General features: G+C 42.5%; 1 protein-coding gene across 4 annotated transcripts in view; it reads left to right on the top strand.

Annotated features, from left to right (window-relative positions):
* LOC139380659 (protein strawberry notch homolog 2-like) overlaps positions 1 to 26,008 on the top strand; it is a 105,151-nt gene that overhangs the window by 38,891 nt on the left and 40,252 nt on the right. For all 4 annotated transcript variants that reach the window (XM_071123606.1, XM_071123860.1, XM_071123773.1 and 1 more), the window contains exon 4: positions 13,180 to 13,282. In XM_071123606.1, coding sequence (XP_070979707.1) covers positions 13,180 to 13,282 — 103 coding nt within the window. The remainder of the gene's footprint in view (positions 1 to 13,179; positions 13,283 to 26,008) is intronic.

Genomic DNA, 26,008 nt, shown 5'->3' with positions numbered 1-26,008 from the left:
AATAGCATGAGAACAAGGCAAATAACAATGTCAGACATAACAGATTTGTGGACCTGCAATGACCCTAAATGGGAATGTAATCTACTGTATCGTCTTCAGCTCTGCTGATCAGAATGATGCCTTGTAGCCGTCATTAAGTGCAGAGAGTTGATCTCACTGACATATAATTAGATGTTTTTTACTGTAGCTAAAATGGATTTGCTAGTTACCACACAGTTGATCAAGTCCTGTGGTACATTGGAAGACAAGTTATTAAATTAGTCTCAGCCTCATCCTCACATCCCTGTTCAGTGTGAGCAGAGTCTTGTGCAGAAATGTGAATGGGTCGGTCTCCAACACTCTGTTTACTCACCACTCTCTCACTCACTCACACACTGAGCGTAGCCTAGTGGTTAGAGCGTTGGACTAGTAACCGAAAGGTTGCGAGATTGAATCCCCGAGCTGACAAGGTACAAATCTGTCGTTCTTTCCCTGAACATGGCAGTTAACCCACTGTTCCTAGGCCGTTATTGAAAATACGATTTTTTTCTTAACCGACTTGCCTAGTTAAATGAAGGTAAAATTAAAAAAACACACACACACACTATTTTAAGATGTCATTGAGATGCTGACTGGGTAGATACAATACAGAGCTCACTGAATAAGCGTGAAATCCAGCCAGGGTTGTGTGTGTGTGTGTGTATTCAAGGGTTGCTATCCATCAAATGGCTGTACATGCCCCCTCAGTTTCGTCACCATGTGGTTTTTGTCTCACAGTGTATCTCATGTATCAATGCTTTGACAAACAGGCACCAGCTTGAGCTTCTGTTTACAGCAGTACTTCAAAAGCAGTAGATATCTAGGGTGTAGGCCTGCAGCTGTATTGGAACATGTATGGGTCATTTTAAATGCAAACTGTTCCTCTGTCTACTGTATCTGCATTGTTGGCAGTCTTTCAGGCTAATGCCCAAGTCTGCAGTACAGTGGTGGTGAATTAATTATGTTTCAATTCAGTTAATTCCATAGTGAATTGAAACAGGCTACCTATTTAAAAAGTAATCCTTCATGTAAATGGAACTGAAACCAAACCCTGACTGACGCACATACTGGTTAACACAGAGTGGTAGATTGACACGAGCTGATAATCTGAAGTAGCTAAATGAATGTCAGGTTTGTCTGGAAGTCAGAATGAAAGCTCCTGATGTGGTAAGTAGAGGGTTAGGGTTAGGCCAGGGAAGGATCATTGTGTCACATGTCTTTTGGTACATTCTGCTGGCTTGTCACACAAGGAAATATTAAACCTCTTCTAGGAAAACAAAATATTGTTATTAACCCCCCCCCCCCACTCTTCCTGTTAGTGTTTTGAGTGGGTTTATTTTGCCCTTCCATGCTAGTATTTTTTATTTTTTTCAATGTTTTTAGGGGGTAGATCAGCTTTAATATTGTAGATAAATTGTGGATTCTATCAATGTAATGTCTGCATCTTTTCCAATTCCCAATATTTTTGTTGTAAAATACATATATATACATATTTAAAAATAAAATAATAAAGTTATTTTTTAATTTTTTTATTTTTTTTTATTTACCCCTAACTATACCACCACTGCCCTAATTGGAGTAAAATAATGGACAACAATACTTAGGCTTCAGCTTCCAGTTTATGCATAGTATATACATTTTACAGACGCAGTATATTTTACAATAGTTATTTTATTTATTTTAGTCCCAGCCGTCAGCTACTGTCAACCTCTCCCATCTTTCTCTGAAGCCCTTCCAGTTTTGATTTCTATCTGCCATATATTTTTCTGCTGTGATGTTTCACAAATGTTCTGAACCTTTCTATGCTAGTATTCTATAGATGATCAAACACGCCTTTCATCTGGGTCTCTGTAATCCATAGTTGTCTGGACAAGCCTGTAATTCGAGACGAGCAATGTAGGTTTGACTTCTCTGAATATTATTGCATTCCACTTTTGGTTATCACGTCCTACTGTCCTGACCAAACTATTACAACTCGGAGGTTGTCACTTTATCTCCTCAGAATTCAATAACAGTTATGCATCAGGTGAGAAGTGATACTCGGTAGTCAATAAAGCATTTACTGGAAGATTACTTTCTGTTTGGCCTGCCCTACGTACATTAAATTGTGCAACACCAGCTTGAACCAGTCCGATACATGGAATAGCCTTTGTCACAGTTGGTTATAGAAATATTTGAGGGGTTTTGTAACACTACATAAAGCTGACTCATCCGGGAAAGACTGACTTTGTGTTATTGGAATGCTGCTAGTGCTGACACCTTCTGGCAAGGTAGCAATTATCACTGTCATTTTTATTTTACCCTTATTTTACCAGGTAAATTGACTGAGAACCCATTGTAATTTACAGCAACGACCTGGGGAATAGTTACAGGGGAGCGGAAGGAGAATGAACGAGCCAATTGGAAGCTTTAGGATGCTGCACTGTGACCCCAGCTTGGTGGCTGACGGTGACCCTTTAAAATAAAGATGTTTGATTACAGGTGTGAATTTTCCACACCAATCAGGAAAACTGGACTTCTGATCCTAGAATATCTGGCTTGCTTTTTTTGAGATTTACCACACATCTTATGCCAATCACATCCCTGAATCTCCATGTTAAATTCCCCTCACACCCAGCTTTGATATACATATGAAACCGACAAACAAAGTTTAGACCACCAGCAACCCAATTGCTTATCTCTCCCGTTCTCTTTAAATAACAACCTCAAGTCCATCAACGATCTTCCAGCTGGTCTGTGGCCTGGGTTGGAGGACAGTTTTGTCCCTCAATCCCCCCCATTGTATACATTAACTCACACAGGATTTCATTCTATGTTGCGCTCCTCATTTTGTCACCGTCATGCCCTGCCTGCCGTGACTCAGTGAGAAAGTGAAAATATCCAACAGGCAGCAGAAGTGAAGCGGTGTTTTTCCACTGAACTGGGTTGTGATTCCAAGGAGCAAAAGTGAAAGAGTGGAGTGCCTCCATTCGCTTAAGGTCAGAGGGGAGTCGCATGAAGCCCTGAGTGTAGAGAGACACAACTCCACACAGCTGTGCCACTCCAGTGTCTTTGTGATGGTGTGTGAGTCGACTTGGTATATCTCCAGTGTGTGTTGTCTGTGTATGTCTGTGCGAGTCTGACTGGCCAAAGGCAGTATGGTCAGCGTGGCCTTTGTGGATCATGGAACCCGATGACGGGTAGGGGCTGTTCTCTCTCCGTCTCTGACTCTTTCTCTCTCAACTCAATTCAAAGGGGCATCTCAGATGTTATATTATTAGCTATGTACAAAGTTGTAACAGTGTGCAAGTAGTTGTAGTATGATTGGCATACAAAAATACATAAACAGATAATAAATATTGGTTGCATGTACATGTGTGTGTATATATATTGGTTGAATGTACAATGGTGTTTGTGCCCCACTGGTTTCTCTTGTGGCAACAGGTCACAAATCTTGCTGCTGTGATCGCACACTGGTATTTCGCCTAACAGATACAGGAGTTTGTCAATGGGGGTGTAATGGTTCACCAAACCTACGGTTCGGTACGTTTTGGGGTCACGTTTTGGCACAGCTGGAAAATTCAATGCCAACAGTTACTGTAGTTCATTTGTGTTTATTTAAGAAAATACAAAGTGTTGGTATTCCTGATTTCATATATGATCATGAGTCAAATAATGCCTGATGAGAGCACAATCAGGAATACCAACACTTCTTAAATGTAAACACACAAATACTCATCAACAACACAAAAATAAAGTGCAACATGCGTGTGAAATCAATATGTAAACATGGCTCAGACATTGTCTAGGCCTATGCTATGTTTTCTTACAAAGAGAAAAATTAGCGCTTGTGTGACTCATAAAAGCATTGTGTTTCCTAGCATGGTACTTCTCATTTTCAAGTCTGGGGTAATATGATGTGCTGTCACTGTTAAGTTACTCTCTGTAGCCAAAGCAAATGTATTTATATAGCCCTTCGTACATCAGCTGATATCTCAAAGTGCTGTACAGAAACCCAGCCTAAAACCCCAAACAGGAAGCAATGCAGGTGTAGAAGCACGGTGGCTAGGAAAAACTCCCTAGAAAGGCCAAAACCTAGGAAGAAAGCTAGAGAGGAACCAGGCTATGTGGGGTGGCCAGTCCTCTTCTGGCTGTGCCGGGTGGAGATTATAACAGAACATGGCCAAGATGTTCAAATGTTCATAAATGACCAGCATGGTCCAATAATAATAAGACAGAACAGTTGAAACTGGAGCAGCAGCACGGCCAGGTGGACTGTGGACAGCAAGGAGTCATCATGTCAGGTAGTCCTGAGGCATGGTCCTAGGGCTCAGGTCCTCAGAGAGAGAGAAAGAGAGAATTAGAGAGAGCACACTTAAATTCACACAGGACACCGAATAGGACAGGAGAAGTACTCCAGATATAACAAACTGACCCTAGCCCCCCGACACATAAACTACTGCAGCATAAATACTGGAGGCTGAGACAGGAGGGGTCAGGAGACACTGTGGCCCCATCCGAGGACACCCCCGGACAGGGCCAAACAGGAAGGATATAACCCCACCCACTTTGCCAAAGCACAGCCCCCACACCACTAGAGGGATATCTTCAACCACCAACTTACCATCCTGAGTCAAGGCCGAGTATAGCCCACAAAGATCTCCGCCACGGCACAACCCAAGGGGGGGCGCCAACCCAAACAGGAAGATCACATCAGTGACTCAACCCACTCAAGTGACGCACCCCTCCCAGGGACGGTATGAAAGAGCCCTAGTAAGCCAGTGACTCAGCCCCTGTAATAGGGTTAGAGGCAGAGAATCCCAGTGGAAAGAGGGGAACCGACCAGGCAGAGACAGCAAGGGCGGTTCGTTGCTCCAAAGCCTTTCCGTTCACCTTCCCACTCCTGGGTCAGACTACACTCAATCATATGACCCACTGAAGAGATGAGTCTTCAGTAAAGACTTAAAGGTTGAGACCGAGTTTACGTCTCTTACATGGGTAGGCAGACCATTCCATAAGAATGGAGCTCTATAGGAGAAAGCCCTGCCTCCAGCTGTTTGCTTAGAAATTCTAGGGACAATTAGGAGGCCTGCGACTTGTGACCGTAGCGTACGTGTAGGTATGTACGGCAGGACCAAATCAGAGAGATAGGTAGGAGCAAGCCCATGTAATGCTTTGTAGGTTAGCAGTAAAACCTTGAAATCAGCCCTTGCCTTGACAGGAAGCCAGTGTAGGGAGGCTAGCACTGGAGTAATATGATCAATTTTTTTTGTTCTAGTCAGGATTCTAGCAGCCTTATTTAGCACTAACTGAAGTTTATTTAGTGCTTTATCCGGGTAGCCGGAAAGTAGAGCATTGCAGTAGTCTAACCTAGAAGTGACAAAAGCATGGATTCATTTTTCTGCATCATTTTTGGACAGAAGGTTTCTGATTTTTGCAATGTTACGTAGATGGAAAAAAGCTGTCCTTGAAATGGTCTTGATATGTTCCTCAAAAGAGAGATCAGGGTCCAGAGTATGCCGAGGTCCTTCACAGTTTTATTTGAGACGACTGTACAACCATCAAGATTAATTGTCAGATTCAACAGAAGATCTCTTTGTTTCTTGGGACCTAGAACAAGCATCTATGTTTTGCCCTGGCGGTCCATCCATCTGAAGTAGGTGCAACATAGGATGCATTGGCCAATTCATTGACAACTTAAGCCAGCTCTATATAATGCAAGCTAAAGCCTTATCTGTTTGCTGAAATGGGTGCGACAGGGCGAAGTTCGTAATGTTGCACAAGCACTTTCACCAGTTGCTGAAACCACCTATTCTTGTCATCAACTGAGAATGGGTGCATATCCATGGCTATAAACATACCTATCGCTCTTGTCATTTATTTGGCCCAGTCAGAATTGGCTGCGAAGGGCTGCTTGAATGAAGAGGTGGTAGGAATACCGGGGTGATATCGGCGTAAATGTGTCAACATGTTTGAGGTGTTGGCAGCTGCATATGCTAATCTCGTTAAGCAGTGGCAACATACTCTATCTGTCCATCGCCAGTGTAATATACAGGAAAGCCAAAATGTTCCCAAACTGGAGATTTAAACGATGACGGAGAATCCTCCTGGTTTATCGTTCTCGCCATCAAATCAAATTTATTTATATAGCCCTTCGTACATCAGCTGATATCTCAAACTGCTGTACAGAATCCCAGCCTTAAACCCCAAACAGCAAGCAATGCAGGTGTAGAAGCACGGTGGCTAGGAAAAACTCCCTAGAAAGGCCAAAACCTAGGAAGAAACCTAGAGAGGAACCAGGCTATGTGGGGTGGCCATTCCTCTTCTGTTCATACAGAACTCGTTCAAATCAAATGTTATTTGTCTTATGCTTTTGTAAACAACAGGTGCGAACTGTTGTAGCCTGCTGCTACAGGTAACTGCCAAAATAAAGGAAATGCCAGCAAGTGTCTTAACTTCTTATGGCTGCAATCCCGTTAACGGGATAATTTTAATCAACAACTGCTGATTTGCGGAGCGCCACATTCAAATAATATTACTAAAAATATTTATATTCATGAAATCACATGTGCAATATAGCAAAACACAGTTTAGCCTTTTGTTAATCCACCTGTCGTCAGATTTTGAAAATATGCTTTACAGCGAAAGCAATCCAAGCGTTTGTAAGTTTATCGATCGCTCGACAAAACATTATGAACACCTAGCATCAAAGTAGCTTGGTCACGAAAATCAGAAAAGCAATCAAATGAATCGTTTACCTTTGATGATCTTCGGATGTTTTCACTCACGAGACTCCCAGTTACACAATAAATGTTCCTTTTGTTCCATAAAGATTATTTTTATATCCAAAATACCTCCGTTTGTTTGGCGCGTTATGTTCAGAATCCACAGGAAAGAGCGGTCATCAAATCAAATTTATTTATATAGCCCTTCGTACATAGCCCTTCGTACATCAGCTAATATCTCAAAGTGCTGTACAGAAACCCAGCCTAAAACCCCAAACAGTAAGCAATGCAGGTGTAGAAGCACGGTGGCTAGGAAAAACTCCCTAGAAAGGCCAAAACCTAGGAAGAAACCTAGAGAGGAACCAGGCTATGTGGGGTGGCCAGTCCTCTTCTGGCTGTGCCGGGTGGAGATTATAACAGAACATGGCCAAGATGTTCAAATGTTCATAAATGACCAGCATGGTCGAATAATAATAAGGCAGAACAGTTGAAACTGGAGCAGCAGCACGGTCAGGTGGACTGGGGACAGCAAGGAGTCATCATGCCAGGTAGTCCTGGGGCATGGTCCTAGGGCTCATGACAACGAAGATGAAAATTCCAAATAGTATCCGTAATGTCCTCAGAAACATGTCAAATGTTTTTTATAATCAATCCTCAGGTTGTTTTTAAAATATATAATAATATATAATAATATATCGATAATATATCAACCGCAACTGTCTTTTTCAGTAGGAGAGGGAAAGGCAATTGCTGCCCAAACTCTGTTGCGCATACAAAACGCTGCTGGCACCCAGCCATACAATGACGCAATGTTATCTTTCTCGCTAATTTTTCAAAATTTAAGCCTGAAACTATGTCTAAAGACTGTTGACACCTTGAGGAAGCGATAGGAAAATGAATCTGGTTGATATGCCTTTAAATGGAGCAAAGGCAGGCTATGGAACATGGAGTTTTCAAAATAGAAGCCACTTCCTGGTTTGATTTTCCTCAGGGTTTCGCCTGCAATGACTTATTCATCCAAGCTACTCAATACTGCCCCCCAGCCATAAGAAGTTAATAGGGTGTTGGGCCACCACGAGCTTCCAAAACAGTATTAATGCACCGTGGCATAGATTCTACAAGTGTCTTGAACTTCCTGTTCAAGCACCCCATGCTTTCAATATATTTTGTGTCCCTAATTTACTCAACTGTTTTTTTTTATTTTAACAGTTACCTGTAGAATGGACTGAGAGATATCGCTTGAGTTGCGAAAAAATGTAATGTAATGTTACGGATAAAGTTCGGTATGACACAATTTCATTTGTACAACATAAAGACGTGTCACTATACTGAGAGCGTTGCAATTTCTAAAAGGACATTTTGGAGCCTTTGTTCATGTTTTTTCGGGGACCCCATATAGAGTTGGGTGAGATCCCAATTTTCATATTGTCAAATATGCTAACGAGCACAAACGGGGGAAAAAATTGCAAAGACAGGCAATCCAGCACCTACATACAGTGGGGCAAAAAAGTATTTAGTCAGCCACCAATTGTGCAAGTTTTCACACTTAAAAAGATGAGAGGCCTGTAATTTTCATCATAGGTACACTTCAACTATGACAGACAAAATGAGAGAAAAAAAATCCAGAAAATCACATTGTAGGATTTTTTATGAATTTATTTGCAAATTATGGTGGAAAGTAAGTATTTGGTCACCTACAAACAAGCAAGATGTCTGGCTCTCACAGACCTGTAACTTCTTCTTTAAGAGGCTCCTCTGTCCTCCACTCGTTACCTGTATTAATGGCACCTGTTTGAACTTATCAGTATAAAAGACACCTGTCCACAACCTCAAACAGTCACACTCCAAACTCCACTATGGCCAAGACCAAAGAGCTGTCAAAGGACACCAGAAACAAAATTGTAGACCTGCACCAGGCTGGGAAGACTGAATCTGCAATAGGTAAGCAGCTTGGTTTGAAGAAATCAACTGTGGGAGCAATTATTAGGGAATGGAAGACATACAAGACCACTGATAATCTCCCTTGATCTGGGGCTCCACGCAAGATCTCACCCCGTGGGGTCAAAATTATCACAAGAACGGTGAGCAAAAATACCAGAACCACGACGGGGGGACCTAGAGAATGACCTGCAGAGAGCGGGGACCAAAGTAACAAAGCCTACCATCAGTAACACACTACGCCGCCAGGGACTCAAATCCTGCAGTGCCAGACGTGTCCCCCTGCTTAAGCCAGTACATGTCCAGGTCCGTCTGAAGTTTGCTAGAGAACATTTGGATGATCCAGAAGAAGATTGGGAGAATGTCATATGGTCAGATGAAACCAAAATATAACTTTTTGGTAAAAACTCAACTCGTTGTGTTTGGAGGACAAAGAATGCGAGTTGCATCCAAAGAACACCATACCTACTGTGAAGCATGGGTGTGGAAACATCATGCTTTGGGGCTGTTTTTCTGCAAAGGGACCAGGACGACTGATCCGTGTAAAGGAAAGAATGAATGGGGCCATGTATCGTGAGATTTTGAGTGAAAACCTCCCATCAGCAAGGGCATTGAAGATGAAACGTGGCTGGGTCTTTCAGCATGACAATAATCCCAAACACACCGCCCGGGCAACGAAGGAGTGGCTTCGTAAGAAGCATTTCAAGGTCCTGGAGTGGCCTAGCCAGTCTCCAGATCTCAACCCCATAAAAAATCTTTGGAGGGAGTTGAAAGTCCGTGTTGCCCAGCAACAGCCCCAAAACATCACTGCTCTAGAGGAGATCTGCATGGAGGAATGGGCCAAAATACCAGCAACAGTGTGTGAAAACCTTGTGAAGACTTACAGAAAACGTTTGACCTCTGTCATTGCCAACCAAGGGTATATAACTAAGTATTGCGATACACTTTTGTTATTGACCAAATACTTATTTTCCACCATAATTTGCAAATAAATTCATAAAAAATCCTACAATGTGATTTTCTGGATTTTTTTTCCTCATTTTGTCTCAGTGGAAGTGTACCTATGATGAAAATTACAGACCTCATCTTTTTAAGTGGGAGAACTTGCACAATTGGTGGCTGACTAAATACTTTTTTGCCCCACTGTAGATAGGTGCTACCGAAATATCATTTTTGGTGAGTTTGAACATTTACAAGTGAATGTAGATCCAGGAACAGTTATAGTCCTTGGTTCAGTCCAAACCTGACTGCCCTTGGCCAGCACAAAAACATCCTGTGGCGTACTGCATTATCATTGAATATACAACTTTTCAGGGAAGTTAGGAACCAATATACACAGGCAGTTAGGAAAGCAAAGGCTAGCTTTTTCAAACAGAAATTTGCATCCTGTAGCACAAACTCCAAAGGGTTTTGGGACAATAAAGTCCATGGAGAATAAGAGCACCTCCTCCCAGCTGCCCAATGCACTGAGGCTAGGAAACACTGTCACCATTGATAAATCCAAGATAATTTGAGAATTTCAATGAGCATTTTTCTTCTCTGTATACATGCTTTCCCCCTGGCTACCCCTACCCCGGTCAACAGCCCTGCACCCCCCACAGCAACTTGCCCAAGCCTCCCCATTTCTCCTTCACCCAAATCCAGATAGCTGATGTTCTGAAAGAGCTGCAAAATCTGGACCCCTACAAATGAGCCGGCCTAGACAATCCGGACCCTCTCTTTCTAAAATGAATTGTTGCAACCCCTATTACTAGCCTATTCAACCTCTCTTTCGTATCGCCTGAGATTCTCAAAGATTGGAAAGCTGCCGCTGTCATCCCCCTCTTCAAAGGGCGAGTCACTACAGACCCAAACTGTTACAGACCTATATCTATCCTACCCTGCCTTTCTAAGCTCTTCGAAAGCAAAGTGAACAAACAGATCACCGCCCGTTTTGAATCCCACTGTACTTTCTCCACTCTGCAATCTGATTTCCGAGCTGGTCATGGGTATACTTCAGCCACGCTGAAGGTCCTAAACAATATCATAACCACCATCGATAAGAAACATTACTGTGCAGCTCTATTCATCAACCTTGCCAAGGCTTTCGACTCTGTCATTCACCACATTCTTAGCGGCAGACTCAACAGCCTTGGTTTCTCAAATTACTGCCTCGCCTGGTTCACCAACTACTTCTCAGATGGAGTTCAGTGTGTCAAATCGGAGGGCCTGTTGTCTGGACCTCTGACAGTCTCTATGGGGGTACCACAGGATTAAATTCTTGGACCGACTCTCTTCTCTGTATACATCAATGATGTTGTTCTTGCTGCTGGTGATTCTCTGATCCACCTCTACGCAGGCGACACCCTTCTGTATACATCTGGATCTTCTTTGGACAATGTGTTAACAACCCTCCAGGCGAGCTTCAATGCCATACAATTCTCCTTCTGTGGCCTCCAACTGCTCTTAAATGCAAGTAAAACTAAATGCGTGATCTTCAACCGATTGCTGCCTGCACCTGCCCGCCCGTCCAGAGTAATGATGCTGGACGGGCGGGCAGGTGCGGGCAGCAATCGGTTGAAGATCATGCATTTAGTTTTACTTGCATTTAAGAGCAGTTGGAGGCCACAGAAGGAGAATTATATGGCATTGAAGCTCGCCTGGAGGGTTCTGGCTTGTAATATGTGGACAAATACCTAGGTGTCTGGTTAGACTGTAAACTCTCTTTCCAGACTCATATTAAGCATCTCCAATCCAACATTAAATCTAGAATCGGTGTCCTATTTTGCAACAAAGCATCCTTCACTCATGCTGCCAAACACCCTCGTAAAACTGACTATCCTGCCGATCCTTGACTTCGGCTATGTAATTTACAAAATAGCCCCCAACACTCTACTCAGCAAATTGGATGTAGTCTATCACAGTACCATCCGTTTTGTCACCAAAGCCCCATATTCTACCCACCACTGCGACCTATATGCTCTCGTTGGCTGGCCCTCACTTCATATTCGTCGCCAAACCCACTGGCTCCAGGTCATCAAAAAGTCTTTGCTAGGTAAACCCCGCCTTAGCTCACTGGTCACCATAACAACACCCACCCATAGCACGTGTACCAGCAGGTATTTTTCACTGGTCATCCCCGAAGCCCGCACCTCCTTTGCCACCTTTCCTTCCAGTTTTCTGCTGCCAATGACTGGAACGAATGGCAAAAATCACTGAAGCTGCAGAATCATATCGCTGTCAGAGCAGCTTTCAGATCACTGCACCTGTACATAGCCCATCTTGCACCCCAGTATCTCTACTTGCACATTCATCTTCTGCACATCTATCACGTTTAATTGCTAAATTGTAATTATTTTGCCACTATGGCCTATTTATTGCCTTACCTCCCTAATCTTACTACATTTGCACACACTATATATAGACCTTTTCTATTGTGTTATTGACTGTATGTTTGTTTTTTCCATGTGTTGTTTGTGTCGCACTGCTTTGTTTTATCTTGACCAGGTCGCAGTTGTAAAAACAAGTTCTCAAATAGCCTACCTTGTTAAATAAAGGTGAAATAAAAAATAAAAAATGTGAACGAGAGACATTGTTCAAGTTACACACACACACACACACACACACACACACACGGTAGGAAGGAAATCAAAATAGCAGTGGCAGTTGTACTATTTTCTCAAACACGGCAGAAAGCGAACACTATAGTTAAACTTAGGGATCGCGTTAACGTAGAATTCAGTTTTTCACAAAGAAAAAAAAATGCACCAGAAATATCTTTGCGTTTTGTAAACCCAGATCTAAAATGCTTCTTATTGTAATTTCAGTTGCACTTCTCCACTCGGATCAGAATTCATCAGGAGACCGTGCTCTGACTGATGTATAGCTACTTTAATTTGGTACTTTTCGGGGTAGCCTATTTTCTCCAGTAAAATGCCAAATTAACTTCAAGCGAAAATTCAGGAATTGTAGCTGGCTACATTCTTTCTATGATAAACATTATAAATATGATGGCCATGCATCATTTTTGCAAAAAGTACTTTGCTTTTTCATTGTAAACTAATTTACTTGTGTGTCTGCCAGCCAAATAGCAAAGCACTTCTGTTAAGGTGTCTGGACCCTTCTATAACATGCCATTTACATCACAAATAGAGATTTGGTTGTAAAAAAAGATCTCCTTTAGGATAATGACTCATTTGGTTGAATAGCTTGTGTTATGACTCCACAGTTTGTACGGGTTGACGTATTCCACTTTGTGCATGTTGACTTTATTTATTCCTTTTATCCTCTCACTATTCTTGCTCTTAGTTATGTCTTTGTTGGGTTAGTATGAGACGGTTGTTTTTCCAACCATGCCATGCAAAATTCTCACTGCGTTCTAGTTTCCTTTGTTTAAATTAATTCCAAACGCCTTCTGATTCAACTTCTGTCCACCTAATGATGACTAGGGAGTTCCCTTGTGAAACCTGCTATCCACAGCGCTCTGCTCTCAACCTCTCAGTACATCTCTTTAAGCTGCCTTACCTCTGACCTTTTTCAGGCAATACCACTTGAATGCTCCCATGCCCGATATGGACATGTTCAGCCATTCAGGGTTCCATGACGATTTCCTCAACCTCCCCAGGAACGGAGACTTCCCTCAGGTAAGGCTCCCTATATCACACTCCCTCTGTCCCCGTCTGTCTCGCTCTCTGATCCTGTCTTCAATGATGCATGGTTGGTTATTCCTGGCTGTAGAAACTGATTAAAATGTTGTCTGACACTGTCTACGCTACCTGCTCCTTTTCCTGTGAAGGCTTGTTATTAATAAGCCACTGTCATTTATCAGGGCTTTAGTTGTTGCCATCAGGGTCTATTCACTCTGTCACTCTGAGGAAAATGGTTGGTCTCATTGCACCTTTGAGAAACACTTGAAAGCGTGGGTTTTTTCGGGGAGTTTTTGCATGGAGGAATTGTATCTCTTTCTTTCTTCCTCATATTTGCTTGTTGAGTTTATGCACCACCGATCACCCTGGGGCTTTTGGGACAGGGAATTTCCCCCCTCTGTTTATATGTAGCATCATATGGGCTATATTTATTATCTTCATTTGTATTGCCCACTTATACACACTTTGTGTCAACCCAGGCAATTCCACTTCTCTTCATATGGAAAATGAATCCCTCCCCTGGCCTCTAGTGACTGAGATTAGCCTTAACAACACAGACCATTGACTTCTCATCTGGGTTGTTTGTATGGAGGTTGTGTGTTATGGTATTAACACATTGGGCTCCAGTTGCTGTGGGTAAAGGAGAGCAGTGATGTGTTAATGAAGAGCCAGTCAGTATACCTCTCACATCCGGCCTGTCCTGTTTCAGGTGGCTGGTGAGTAATGAGTGTTCAGTGGTTGGGGGTATGCCTATTTACTTTATGAAGAGCCTCTTACCCAAGTGTGGCACATGCCAAGTGCGCACAGATGCCTGGGAGGACTGAATGCCCTACAGCTCCCTGGCACTGCCCAGCTGTGTGGTGTAGACTTAAATGGGTGCTGCACACACTGTACAGAGCTCCACACACACACACACACACACACACACACCAGTGTCATATGACACAAACATACCTCTGAAATGTCAGTTTTGCACATGAATGAGTGTAGGTGCCCTGTGATTTTATTCTGATAACAGCATGATATTCAGATGGGGATTTTCAGAGAACAAAGATAGCAGCTTGTCTTTGTCGTATATGAACAATGTTATGTTATGCGTTCAGTCTGGTATTTCATAGGGGATTTTCCTACTTTTTCATGTAGCTTTTTTTCTTCTTGACAAGCAGTGTGATATTTAGACTGGCCTTTCTAGTTGTCTGAATTACTGTCTCCAACTCAACCCACAAATAATATACAGTTCTTTCAGAAAGTATTCAGACCCCTTGACTTTTTCCACATTTTGTTAGGTTACAACCTTATTCTAAAATTGATAACATTTTATTTTTTCCTCGTCACACAATAACCTGTTTGGTTTGTCATGGGGTTTCAGACATTTTTGCTAATTTATAAAAAATGTAAAACTGAAATATCACTTTTACATAAGTATTCAGACCCTTTACTGAGTACTTTGTTGAAGCATCTTTGGCAGCGATTACAGCCTCAAGTCTTCTTATGTATGACGCTACAAGGATCATCAAGGTTATCATCCACCCGAGCCACAGCCTGTTCAACCCACTATCCTCCAGAAGGTGAGGTCAGTACAGGTGCATCAAAGCTGGGATCGAAAGACTGAAAAACAGCGATTGGAGGTGTGTTGGGCCATTGTCCTGTTGAAAAACAAATGATAGTCCCAATAAGCACAATCCCGAAGGGATGGCGTATTGCTGCAGAATGCAGTGGTAGCCATGCTGGTGAAGTGTGCCTTGAATTCTAAATAAATCAGACTCTGTCACCAGCAAAGCACCATCACACCTCCCCCTCCATGCATCACGGTGGGAACCACACTCTGCGTCTCACAAAGACACGGCCGTTGGAACCAAAAATCGCAAATTTGGAATCATCAGACCAAAGGACAGATTTCCACCTATCTTATGTCCATTGCTCGTGTTTTTTGACCCAAGCAAGTTTCCTCTTCTTATCGGTGTCCTTTTAGTAGTGGTTTATTTGCAGCAATTCGACCATGAAGACACCATGAAGACTTGATTCATGCTGTCTCCTCTGAACTAGTCTAAAGAAGGCCAGTTGTATTGCTTCTTTAAACAGAACAACAGATTTCAGCTGTGCTAACATCATTTCAAAAGGGCTTTCTAATGATCAATTAACCTTTTAAAATAATAAACTTGGATTAGCTAACACAACATGGCATTGGAACACAGGAGTGATGGTTGCTGATAATGTGCCTCTGTACACCTATGTAGATATTCCATAAAAGATCAGCTGTTTACAGCTACAATAGTAATTTACAACATTAACAATGGCTACACTGTATTTCTGACCAATTTGATGTTATTTTAATGGACAAAAAAATTGCTTTTCATTCAGAAACAAGGACATTTCTAAGTGACCCCAAACCTTTGAACAGTAGTGTATATACAAAAGTATGTGGACATTCAGATATTTCAGCCACACCCGTTGCTGACAGGTGTATAAAATCGAGCACACAGCCATGCTGTCTCCATAGACAAACATTGGCAGTAGAATGGCCTCACTGAAGAGCTCAGTGAATTTCAACGTGTCTTTCAACGTGCCAGGATGCCACCTTTCCAATAGGTCAGTATGTCATTTATGCCCCGCTAGAGCTACCCGTGTCAACTTTAAGTGACGTGATTGTGAATTGGGAGTGTCTAGGCGCAACAACACTACCACACTGTGAAGTGGTAGGCCATCTAAGCTCACAGAACGGGACCTCCGAAGCGCTTAGTGTCAAAATCGTCTATCCTCGGTTGCAACACTCACTACCGAGTTCCAACCTGCCTCTGGAAGCAACGTCAGCACATTAACTATTCGTCAGGAGATGGGTTTCCATGGCCGAGCAGCCGCATAGAAGCCTAAGATCACCATGTGCAGTGCCAAGCTTCTTCTGGAGTGGTGTAAAGCTTGCTGCCATTGGACTCTGGAGCAGTGGAAACGAGTTCTCAAGAGTGACGAATAACTCTTCACCATCCGACAGTCCAACGGACAAATCTGGGTTTGGCGGATGCCAGGAGAATGCTACTTGCCTGAATGCATAGTGCCAACTGTAAAGTTTGGTAGAGGAGGAATAATGGTCTGTGGCTGTTATACATTGTTCGGTCTAGGCTCCTTAATTCCAGGTAAGGGAAATCTTAACGCCACAGCGTACAATGACATTCTAGACGATTCTGTGCTTCCTACTTTGTGCCTACAGTTTGGGGAAGTACTTTTCCTATCATCATGACAAGGTCCATGCAGAAATGGTTTTCGAAATCTTTCTGGAAGAACTTGACTGGCCTACACAGAGCCCCGACCTCAACCCTATCGAATACCTTTGGGATGAATTGGGATGCCAACTGCGAGCCAAGCCTAATCGCCAACACCAGTGCCCTACCTCACAAATGCTGTTGTGGCTAAATGGAAACAAGTCCCCACAACAATGTTCCAACATCTAGTGGAAAGCTTTCCCAGAAGAGTATAGGCTGTTATAGCAACAAAGGAGGGGACCAACTCCATATTAATGCACATGATTTTGGAATTAGATGTATGACGAGCAGGTGTCTACATACGTTTGGTCATGTCACCCCTCATCACTGTCAAACGCTCCCTGAAACACTTCTGCGAGCAGGCCTTTCTAATCGACCTGGCCGGGGTATCCTGGAATGACATTGACCTCATCCCGTCAGTAGATGATGCATGGCTATTCTTTAAAAGTGCCTTCCTCACCATCTTAAATAAGCATGCCCCTCACAAAAAATGTAGAACTAGGAATAGATATAGTCCTTGGTTCACGCCAGACCTGTCTGCCCTTAACCAGCACAAAAACATCCTGTGGCGTTCTGCATTAGCATCGAATAGCCTCCGTGATATGCAACTTTTCAGGGAAGTTAGGAACAAATATACACAGGCAGTTAGAAAAGCTAAGGCAAGCTTTTTCAAACAGAAATTTGCGTCCTGTAGTACTAACTCAAAAAAGTTCTGGGACACTGTAAAGTCCATGGAGAATAAGAGCACCTCCTCCCAGCTGCCCACTGCTCTGAGGCTAGGAAACATTGTCACCACCGATAAATCCACTATAATTGAGAATTTCAATAAGCATTTCTCTACCGCTGGCCATGCTTTCTACATGGCTACCCCTACCCCGGTCAACTGCCCGGCACCCTCCACAGCAACCCGCCAAAGCCCCCACCATTTCTCCTTTACCCAAATCCAGATTGCCGATGTTCTGAAAGAGCTGCTAAATCTGGACCCCTACAAATCAGCCGGGCTAGACAATCTGGACCCTCTCTTTCTAAAATTATCTGCCAAAGTTGTTGCAACCCCTATTACTAGCCTGTTCAACCTCTCTTTTGTATCGTCTGAGATTCCCAAAGATTGGAAAGCTGCCGCGGTCATCCCCCTCTTCAAAGGGGGTGACACTCTAGACCCAAACTGCTACAGACCTATATCTATCCTACCCTGTCTTTCTAAGGTCTTCGAAAGCCAAGTTAACAAACAGATTACTGACCATTTCAAATCCCACCATACCTTCTCCGCTATGCAATCTGGTTTCAGAACTGGTCATGGGTGCACCTCAGCCACGCTCAAGGTTCTAAACGATATCATAACCACCATCGATAAGAGACATCACTGTGCAGCCGTATTCATCGACCTGGCCAAGGCTTTCGACTCTGTCAATCACAACATTCTTATTGGCAGACTCGACAGCCTTGGTTTCTCAAATGACTGCCTCGCCTGGTTCACCAACTATTTCTCTGATAGAGTTCAGTGTGTCAAATCGGAGGGCCTGTTGTCTGGACCTCTGACAGTCTCTATGGGTGTGCCACAGGGTTCATTTCTCGGGCCGACTCTCTTTTCTGTATACATCAATGATGTTGCTCTTGCTGCTGGTGATTCTCTGATCCACCTCTACGCAGACGACACCATTCTGTATACTTCTGGCCCCTCCTTGGACACTGTGTTAACTAACCTCCAGACGAGCATCAATGCCATAGAACTCTCCTTCCGTGGCCTCCAGCTGCTCTTAAACGCAAGTAAAACTAAATGCATGCTTTTCAATCGATCGCTGCCCGCACCTGCTCGCCTGTTCAGCATCACTACTCTGGACGGCTCTGACTTAGAATACGTGGACAACAAGGCCTCCCGGGTGGCGCAGTGGTTAAGGGCGCTGTACTGCAGCACCAGCTGTGCCATCAGAGTCCCTGGGTTCGCGCTCAGGCTCTGTCGTAACCGACCGCGACCGGGAGGTCCGTGGGGCGACGCACAATTGGCCTAGCGTCGTCCGGGTTAGGGAGGGATTGGTCGGTAGGGATCTCCTTGTCTCATCGCGCACCAGCGACTCCTGTGGCGGGCCGGGCGCAGTGCGCGCTAGCCAAGGTGGCCTCCGACACATTGGTGCGGCTGGCTTCCGGGTTGGATGCGCGCTGTGTTAAGAAGCAGTACGGCTGGTTGGGTTGTGTATCGGAGGACGCATGACATTCAGCCTTCGTCTCTCCCGAGCCCGTACGGGAGTTGTAGCAATGAGACAAGATAGTAGCTACTACAACATTTGGATACCACGAAATTGGGGAGAAAAAGGGGTAAAATTCAAACAAAAAAAAGAATATGTGGACAACTACAAATGCCTGGGTGTCTGGTTAGACTGTAAACTCTCCTTCCAGACTCACATTAAGCATCTCCAATCCAAAATGAAATATAGAATCGGCTTCCTATATCGCAACAAAGCATCCTTCACTCATGCTGCCAAACATACCCTCGTAAAACTGACCATCCTACCGATCCTCGACTTCGGTGATGTCATCTATAAAATAGCCTCCAACACTCTACTCAACAAACTGGATGCAGTCTATCACAGTGCCATCCGTTTTGTCACCAAAGCCTACCCACTACCCACCATTGCGACCTGTACGCTCTCGTTGGTTGGCCCTCGCCAAACCCACTGGCTGCAGGTTATCTACAAGTCTCTGCTAGGTAAAGCCCCGCCTTATCTCAGCTCACTGGTCACCATAGCAGCACCCACTCGTAGCACGCGCCCCAGCAGATATATCTCACTGGTCACCCCCAAAGCCTTTCCTTCCAGTTCTCTGCTGCCCATGACTGGAACGATTTGCAAAAATCTCTGAAGCTGGAGACTCACATCTCCCTCACTAGCTTTAAGCACCAGCTGTCAGAGCAGTTTACAGATCACTGCACCTGTACTTAGCCTATCTGTAAACAGCCCATCTATCTACCTACCTCATCCCATACTGGTATTTATTTATTTATTTTGCTCCTTTGCACCCCAGTATCTCTACCTGCACATTCATCTTCTGCACATCTACCATTCCAGTGTTTAATTGCTATATTGTAATTACTTCGCCACCATGGCCTATTTATTTCCTTAACTTACCTCATTTGCACTCACTGTATATAGACTTTTTGTTTTCTTTTGTTCTACTGTATTATTGACTGTATGTTTTGTTTATTCCATGTGTAACTTTGTTTTATGTGTCGAATTGCTACGCTTTATCTTGGCCAGGTCGCAGTTGCAAATGAGCCTACCTGGTTAAATAAGGTGAAATAAATAAATAAAAATAAAAAATGTAACGGCTCTATCCACATTTATTTTTATTTCAAAGTTTTATCTATCTATCTGAAGGATAAACTACTACCCAGCCATCCACATGAATGCTATACTACTTCTACCTATCCACATGAATACTATACTACTTCTACCTATCCACATGAATGCTATACTACTTCTACCTATCCACATGAATGCTATACTACTTCTACCTATCCACATGAATGCTATACTACTTCTACCTATCCACATGAATGCTATACTACTTCTACCTATCCACATGAATACTATACTACTTCTACCTATCCACATGAATACTATACTACTTCTACCTATCCACATGAATACTATACTACTTCTACCTATCCACATGAACGCTATACTAATTCTACCTATCCACATGAAGGCTATACTATGTCTACCTATCCACATGAAGGCTGTACTACTTCCACCTATCCACATGAAGGCTATACTACTACTATCTCTCCACATGAAGGCTATACTACTATCTATCTCTCCACATGAAGGCTATACTAGTACTATCTACATATCCACATGAAGGCTATACTACTACTATCTATCTGTCTATCCACATGCAGGCTGTACTAGTACTATCTATATATCCACATGAAGGCCTTACTACTACTACTATCTATCTATCCACATCAATGCTTTTCTACAACTATCTATCCACATGAAGACTGTACTACTACTATCTATCTATCCACATGAAGGCTGTACTACTACTATCTATCCACATGAAGGCTGTACTACTACTATCTATCTATCCACATGAAGGCTGTACTACTACTATCTATCTATCCACATGAAGGCTGTACTACTACTATCTATCTATCCACATGAAGGCTGTACTACTACTATCTATCTATCCACATCAATGCTTTTCTACAACTATCTATCTATCCACATGAAGGCTATACTACTATATATCTATCCACATGAAGGCTTTTCTTCTACTGTCTGTCCTTCCACATGAAGGCTATACTACTATCTATCTATCCACATTAACGCTATACTAGTACTATTCATCTCCACATGAAGGCCGTACTACTATCTCTCCACATGAATGCTATACTACTATCTCTCTCCACATGAAGTATTTACTACTATGTCTCCACATGAAGGATTTACTACTACTATCTCTCTCTCCACATGAAGGCTATACTACTATCTCTCTCCACATGAAGGCTATACTACTATCTCTCTCCACATGAAGGCTTTACTACTACCATCTACCTATCCACATGAACCTATCCATCTACCTATCCACATTTACTACTATCTCTCTCTCTCCACATTAAGGCTATACTACTATCTCTCTCTCCACATGAAGGCTATACTACTATCTCTCTCCACATGAAGGCTATACTACTATCTCTCTCTCCACATGAAGGCTATACTAGTACTATCCATCTCCACATGAACGCCGTACTACTATCTCTCCACATGAAGGCTATACTACTATCTCTCTCCACATGAAGGCTTTACTACTACCATCTACCTATCCACATGAACCTATCCATCTACCTATCCACATTTACTACTATCTCTCTCTCTCCACATTAAGGCTATACTACTATCTTTCTCTCCACATGAAGGCTATACTACTATCTCTCTCTCCACATGAAGGCTATACTACTATCTCTCTCCACATGAAGGCTTTACTACTATCTCTCTCCACATGAAGGCTATACCACTACCTTTCTCTCCACATGAAGGCTATACCACTACCTTTCTCTCCACATGAAGGCTATACTATCTCTCTCTCCACATGAAGGCTATACTACTATCTCTCTCTCCACATGAAGGCTATACTACTATCTATCTCTCCACATGAAGGCTATACTACTGCTATCTATCTATCCACATGAAGGCTATACTAGTACTATCTACATATCCACATGAAGGCTATACTACTACTATCTATATATCCACATGAAGGCCTTACTACTACTACTATCTATCTATCCACATCAATGCTTTTCTACAACTATCTATCCACATGAAAGCTCTACTACTACTATCTATCTGTCTATCCACATACAGGCTGTACTAGTACTATCTATATATCCACATGAAGGCTGTACTAGTACTATCTATATATCCACATGAAGGCTGTATTAGTACTATCTATATATCCACATGAAGGCTGTACTACTACTATCTATCTATCCACATGAAGGCTGTACTACTACTATCTATCTATCCACATGAAGGCTGTACTACTACTATCTATCTATCCACATGAAGGCTGTGCTACTACTATCTATCTATCCACATGAAGGCTGTACTACTACTATCTATCTATCCACATGAAGGCTGTACTACTACTATCTATCTATCCACATGAAGGCTGTACTACTACTATCTATCTATCCACATGAAGGCTGTACTACTACTATATATCTATCCACATGAAGGCTGTACTACTACTATCTATCTATCCACATGAAGGCTGTACTACTACTATCTATCTATCCACATGAAGGCTCTACTACTATCTTTCCCTCCACATGAAGGCTTTACTACTATCTCTCTCTCCACATGAAGGCTTTTCTTCTACTGTCTGTCCTTCCACATGAAGGCTATACTACTATCTATCTATCCACATTAACGCTATACTAGTACTATCTATCTTTCAACATGAAGGCTATACTAGTACTATCCATCTCCACATGAATGCTATACTACTACTATCTATCTATCCACATCAATGCTTTACTACTACCATCTACCTATCCACATGAACCTATCCATCTACCTATCCACATTTACTACTATCTCTCTCTCCACATGAAGGCTATACTACTATCTTTCTCTCCACATGAAGGCTTTACTACTATCTCTCTCCACATGAAGGCTATACTACTATCTCTCTCCACATGAATGCTATACTACTATCTCTCTCCACATGAAGGCTATACTACTATCTCTCTCCACATTAAGGCTTTACTACTATCTCTCTCCACATGAATGCTATACTACTATCTCTCTCCACATGAAGGCTATACTACTATCTCTCTCCACATGAAGGCTATACTACTATCTCTCTCCACATGAATGCTATACTACTATCTCTCTCCACATGAAGGCTATACTACTATCTCTCTCCACATGAAGGCTATACTACTATCTCTCTCCACATGAAGGCTTTACTACTATCTCTCTCCACATGAAGGCTATACTACTATCTCTCTCCACATGAATGCTATACTACTATCTCTCTCCACATGAAGGCTATACTACTATCTCTCTCCACATGAAGTCTTTACTACTATGTCTCCACATGAAGGATTTACTACTATCTCTCTCTCCACATGAAGGCTATACTACTATCTCTCTCCACATGAAGGCTATACTACTATCTCTCTCCACATGAAGGCTATACTACTACCATCTACCTATCCACATGAACCTATCCATCTACCTATCCACATTTACTACTATCTCTCTCTCCACATGAAGGCTATACTACTATCTCTCTCTCCACATGAAGGCTATACTACTATCTCTCTCTCCACATGAAGGCTATACTACTATCTCTCTCCACATGAAGGCTATACTACTATCTCTCTCCACATGAAGGCTATACTACTATCTCTCTCTCCACATGAAGGCTATACTACTATCTCTCTCTCCACATGAAGGCTTTACTACTATCTCTCTCTCCACATGAAGGCTATACAATCTCTCTCTCCACATGAAGGCTATACTACTATCTCTCTCTCCACATGACGGCTATACTACTATCTTTCTCTCCATATAAAGGCTTTACTACTATCTCTCTCCACATTAAGGCTATACTATATCTCTCTCCACATGAAGGCTATACTACTATCTATCTCTCTACATGAAGGCTATACTACTGCTATCTATCTATCCACATGAAGGCTATACTACTACTATCTATCTATCCACATCAATGCTTTTCTACAACTATCTATCTATCCACATGAAGGCTGTATTACTACTATCTATCTATCCACATCAATGCTTTTCTACAACTATCTATCCACATCAATGCTCTACTACTATCTCTCTCTCCACATGAAGGCTTTTCTTCTACTGTCTGTCCTTCCACATGAAGGCTATACTACTATCTATCTATCCACATTAACGCTATACTAGTACTATCTATCTTTCAACATGAAGGCTATACTAGTACTATTCATCTCCACATGAAGGCCGTACTACTATCTCTCCACATGAAGGCTATACTACTACTATCTATCTATCCACATCAATGCTTTTCTACAACTATCTATCTATCCACATGAAGGCTATACTACTATCTATCTATCCACATAAAGGCTATACTAGTACTATCTATCTTTCAACATGAAGGCTATACTAGTACTATCCATCTCCACATGAAGGCTATACTTCTATCTATCTCTCCACATGAAGGCTATACTAGTACTATATATCTATCCACATCAATGCTTTTCTACGACTATCTATCTATCCACATTAAGGCTATACTGCTATCCGTCCACATGAAGGCTGGACTAATATCTACCTATCCACATGAAGGTTGTGCTACTATCTATCTATCAGTCCACATGAAGGCAATTCTACTATCATCTATATATCTATCTCTATCCTATCTATCTATCCACATGATAGCTATAATACTATCTATCCACATGAAGGCTATACATACAGTGCCTTGTGAAAGTATTCGGCCCCCTTGAACTTTGCGACCTTTTGCCATATTTCAGGCTTCAAACATAATGATATAAAACTGTATTTTTTTGTGAAGAATCAACAACAAGTGGGACACAATCATGAAGTGGAACGACATTTATTGGATATTTCAAACTTTTTTAACAAATCAAAAACTGAAAAATTGGGTGTGCAAAATTATTCAGCCCCTTTACTTTCAGTGCAGCAAACTCTCTCCAGAAGTTCAGTGAGGATCTCTGAATGATCCAATGTTGACCTAAATGACTAATGATGATAAATACAATCCACCTGTGTGTAATCAAGTCTTCGTATAAATGCACCTGCACCGTGATAGTCTCAGAGGTCCGTTAAAAGCGCAGAGAGCATCATGAAGAACAAGGAACACACCAGGCAGGTCCGAGATACTGTTGTGAAGAAGTTTAAAGCCGGATTTGGATACAAAAAGATTTCCCAAGCTTTAAACATCCCAAGGACCACTGTGCAAGCGATAATATTGAAATGGAAGGAGTATCAGACCACTGCAAATCTACCAAGACCTGGCCGTCCCTCTAAACTTTCAGCTCATACAAGGAGAAGACTGATCAGAGATGCAGCCAAGAGGCCCATGATCACTCTGGATGAACTGCAGAGATCTACAGCTGAGGTGGGAGACTCTGTCCATAGGACAACAACCAGTCGTATATTGCACAAATCTGGCCTTTATGGAAGAGTGGCAAGAAGAAAGCCATTTCTTAAAGATATCCATAAAAAGTGTTGTTTAAAGTTTGCCACAAGCCACCTGGGAGACACACCAAACATGTGGAAGAAGGTGCTCTGGTCAGATGAAACCAAAATTGAACTTTTTGGCAACAATGCAAAACGTTATGTTTGGCGTAAAAGCAACACAGCTCATCACCCTGAACACACCATCCCCACTGTCAAACATGGTGGTGGCAGCATCATGGTTTGGGCCTGCTTTTCTTCAGCAGGGACAGGGAAGATGGTTAAAATTGATGGGAAGATGGATGGAGCCAAATACAGGACCATTCTGGAAGAAAACCTGATGGAGTCTGCAAAAGACCTGAGACTGGGACGGAGATTTGTCTTCCAACAAGACAATGATCCAAAACATAAAGCAAAATCTACAATGGAATGGTTAAAAAATAAACATATCCAGGTGTTAGAATGGCCAAGTCAAAGTCCAGACCTGAATCCAATCGAGAATCTGTGGAAAGAACTGAAAACTGCTGTTCACAAATGCTCTCCATCCAACCTCACTGAGCTCGAGCTGTTTTGCAAGGAGGAATGGGAAAAAAATTCAGTCTCTCGATGTGCAAAACTGATAGAGACATACCCCAAGCGACTTACAGCTGTAATCGCAGCAAAAGGTGGCGCTACAAAGTATTAACTTAAGGGGGCCGAATACTTTCGCAAGGCACTGTATATATCTGTCTATCCACATGTCAATTTTGCTCTTGAGTGTA

The sequence above is a fragment of the Oncorhynchus clarkii genome, chromosome 1, assembly GCF_045791955.1.
Source record: "Oncorhynchus clarkii lewisi isolate Uvic-CL-2024 chromosome 1, UVic_Ocla_1.0, whole genome shotgun sequence".
Lineage (NCBI taxonomy): Eukaryota > Metazoa > Chordata > Actinopteri > Salmoniformes > Salmonidae > Oncorhynchus > Oncorhynchus clarkii.
The sequence above is the reverse complement of the archived record's forward strand: the minus strand, read 5'-3'. Positions and strand labels throughout refer to the sequence as shown.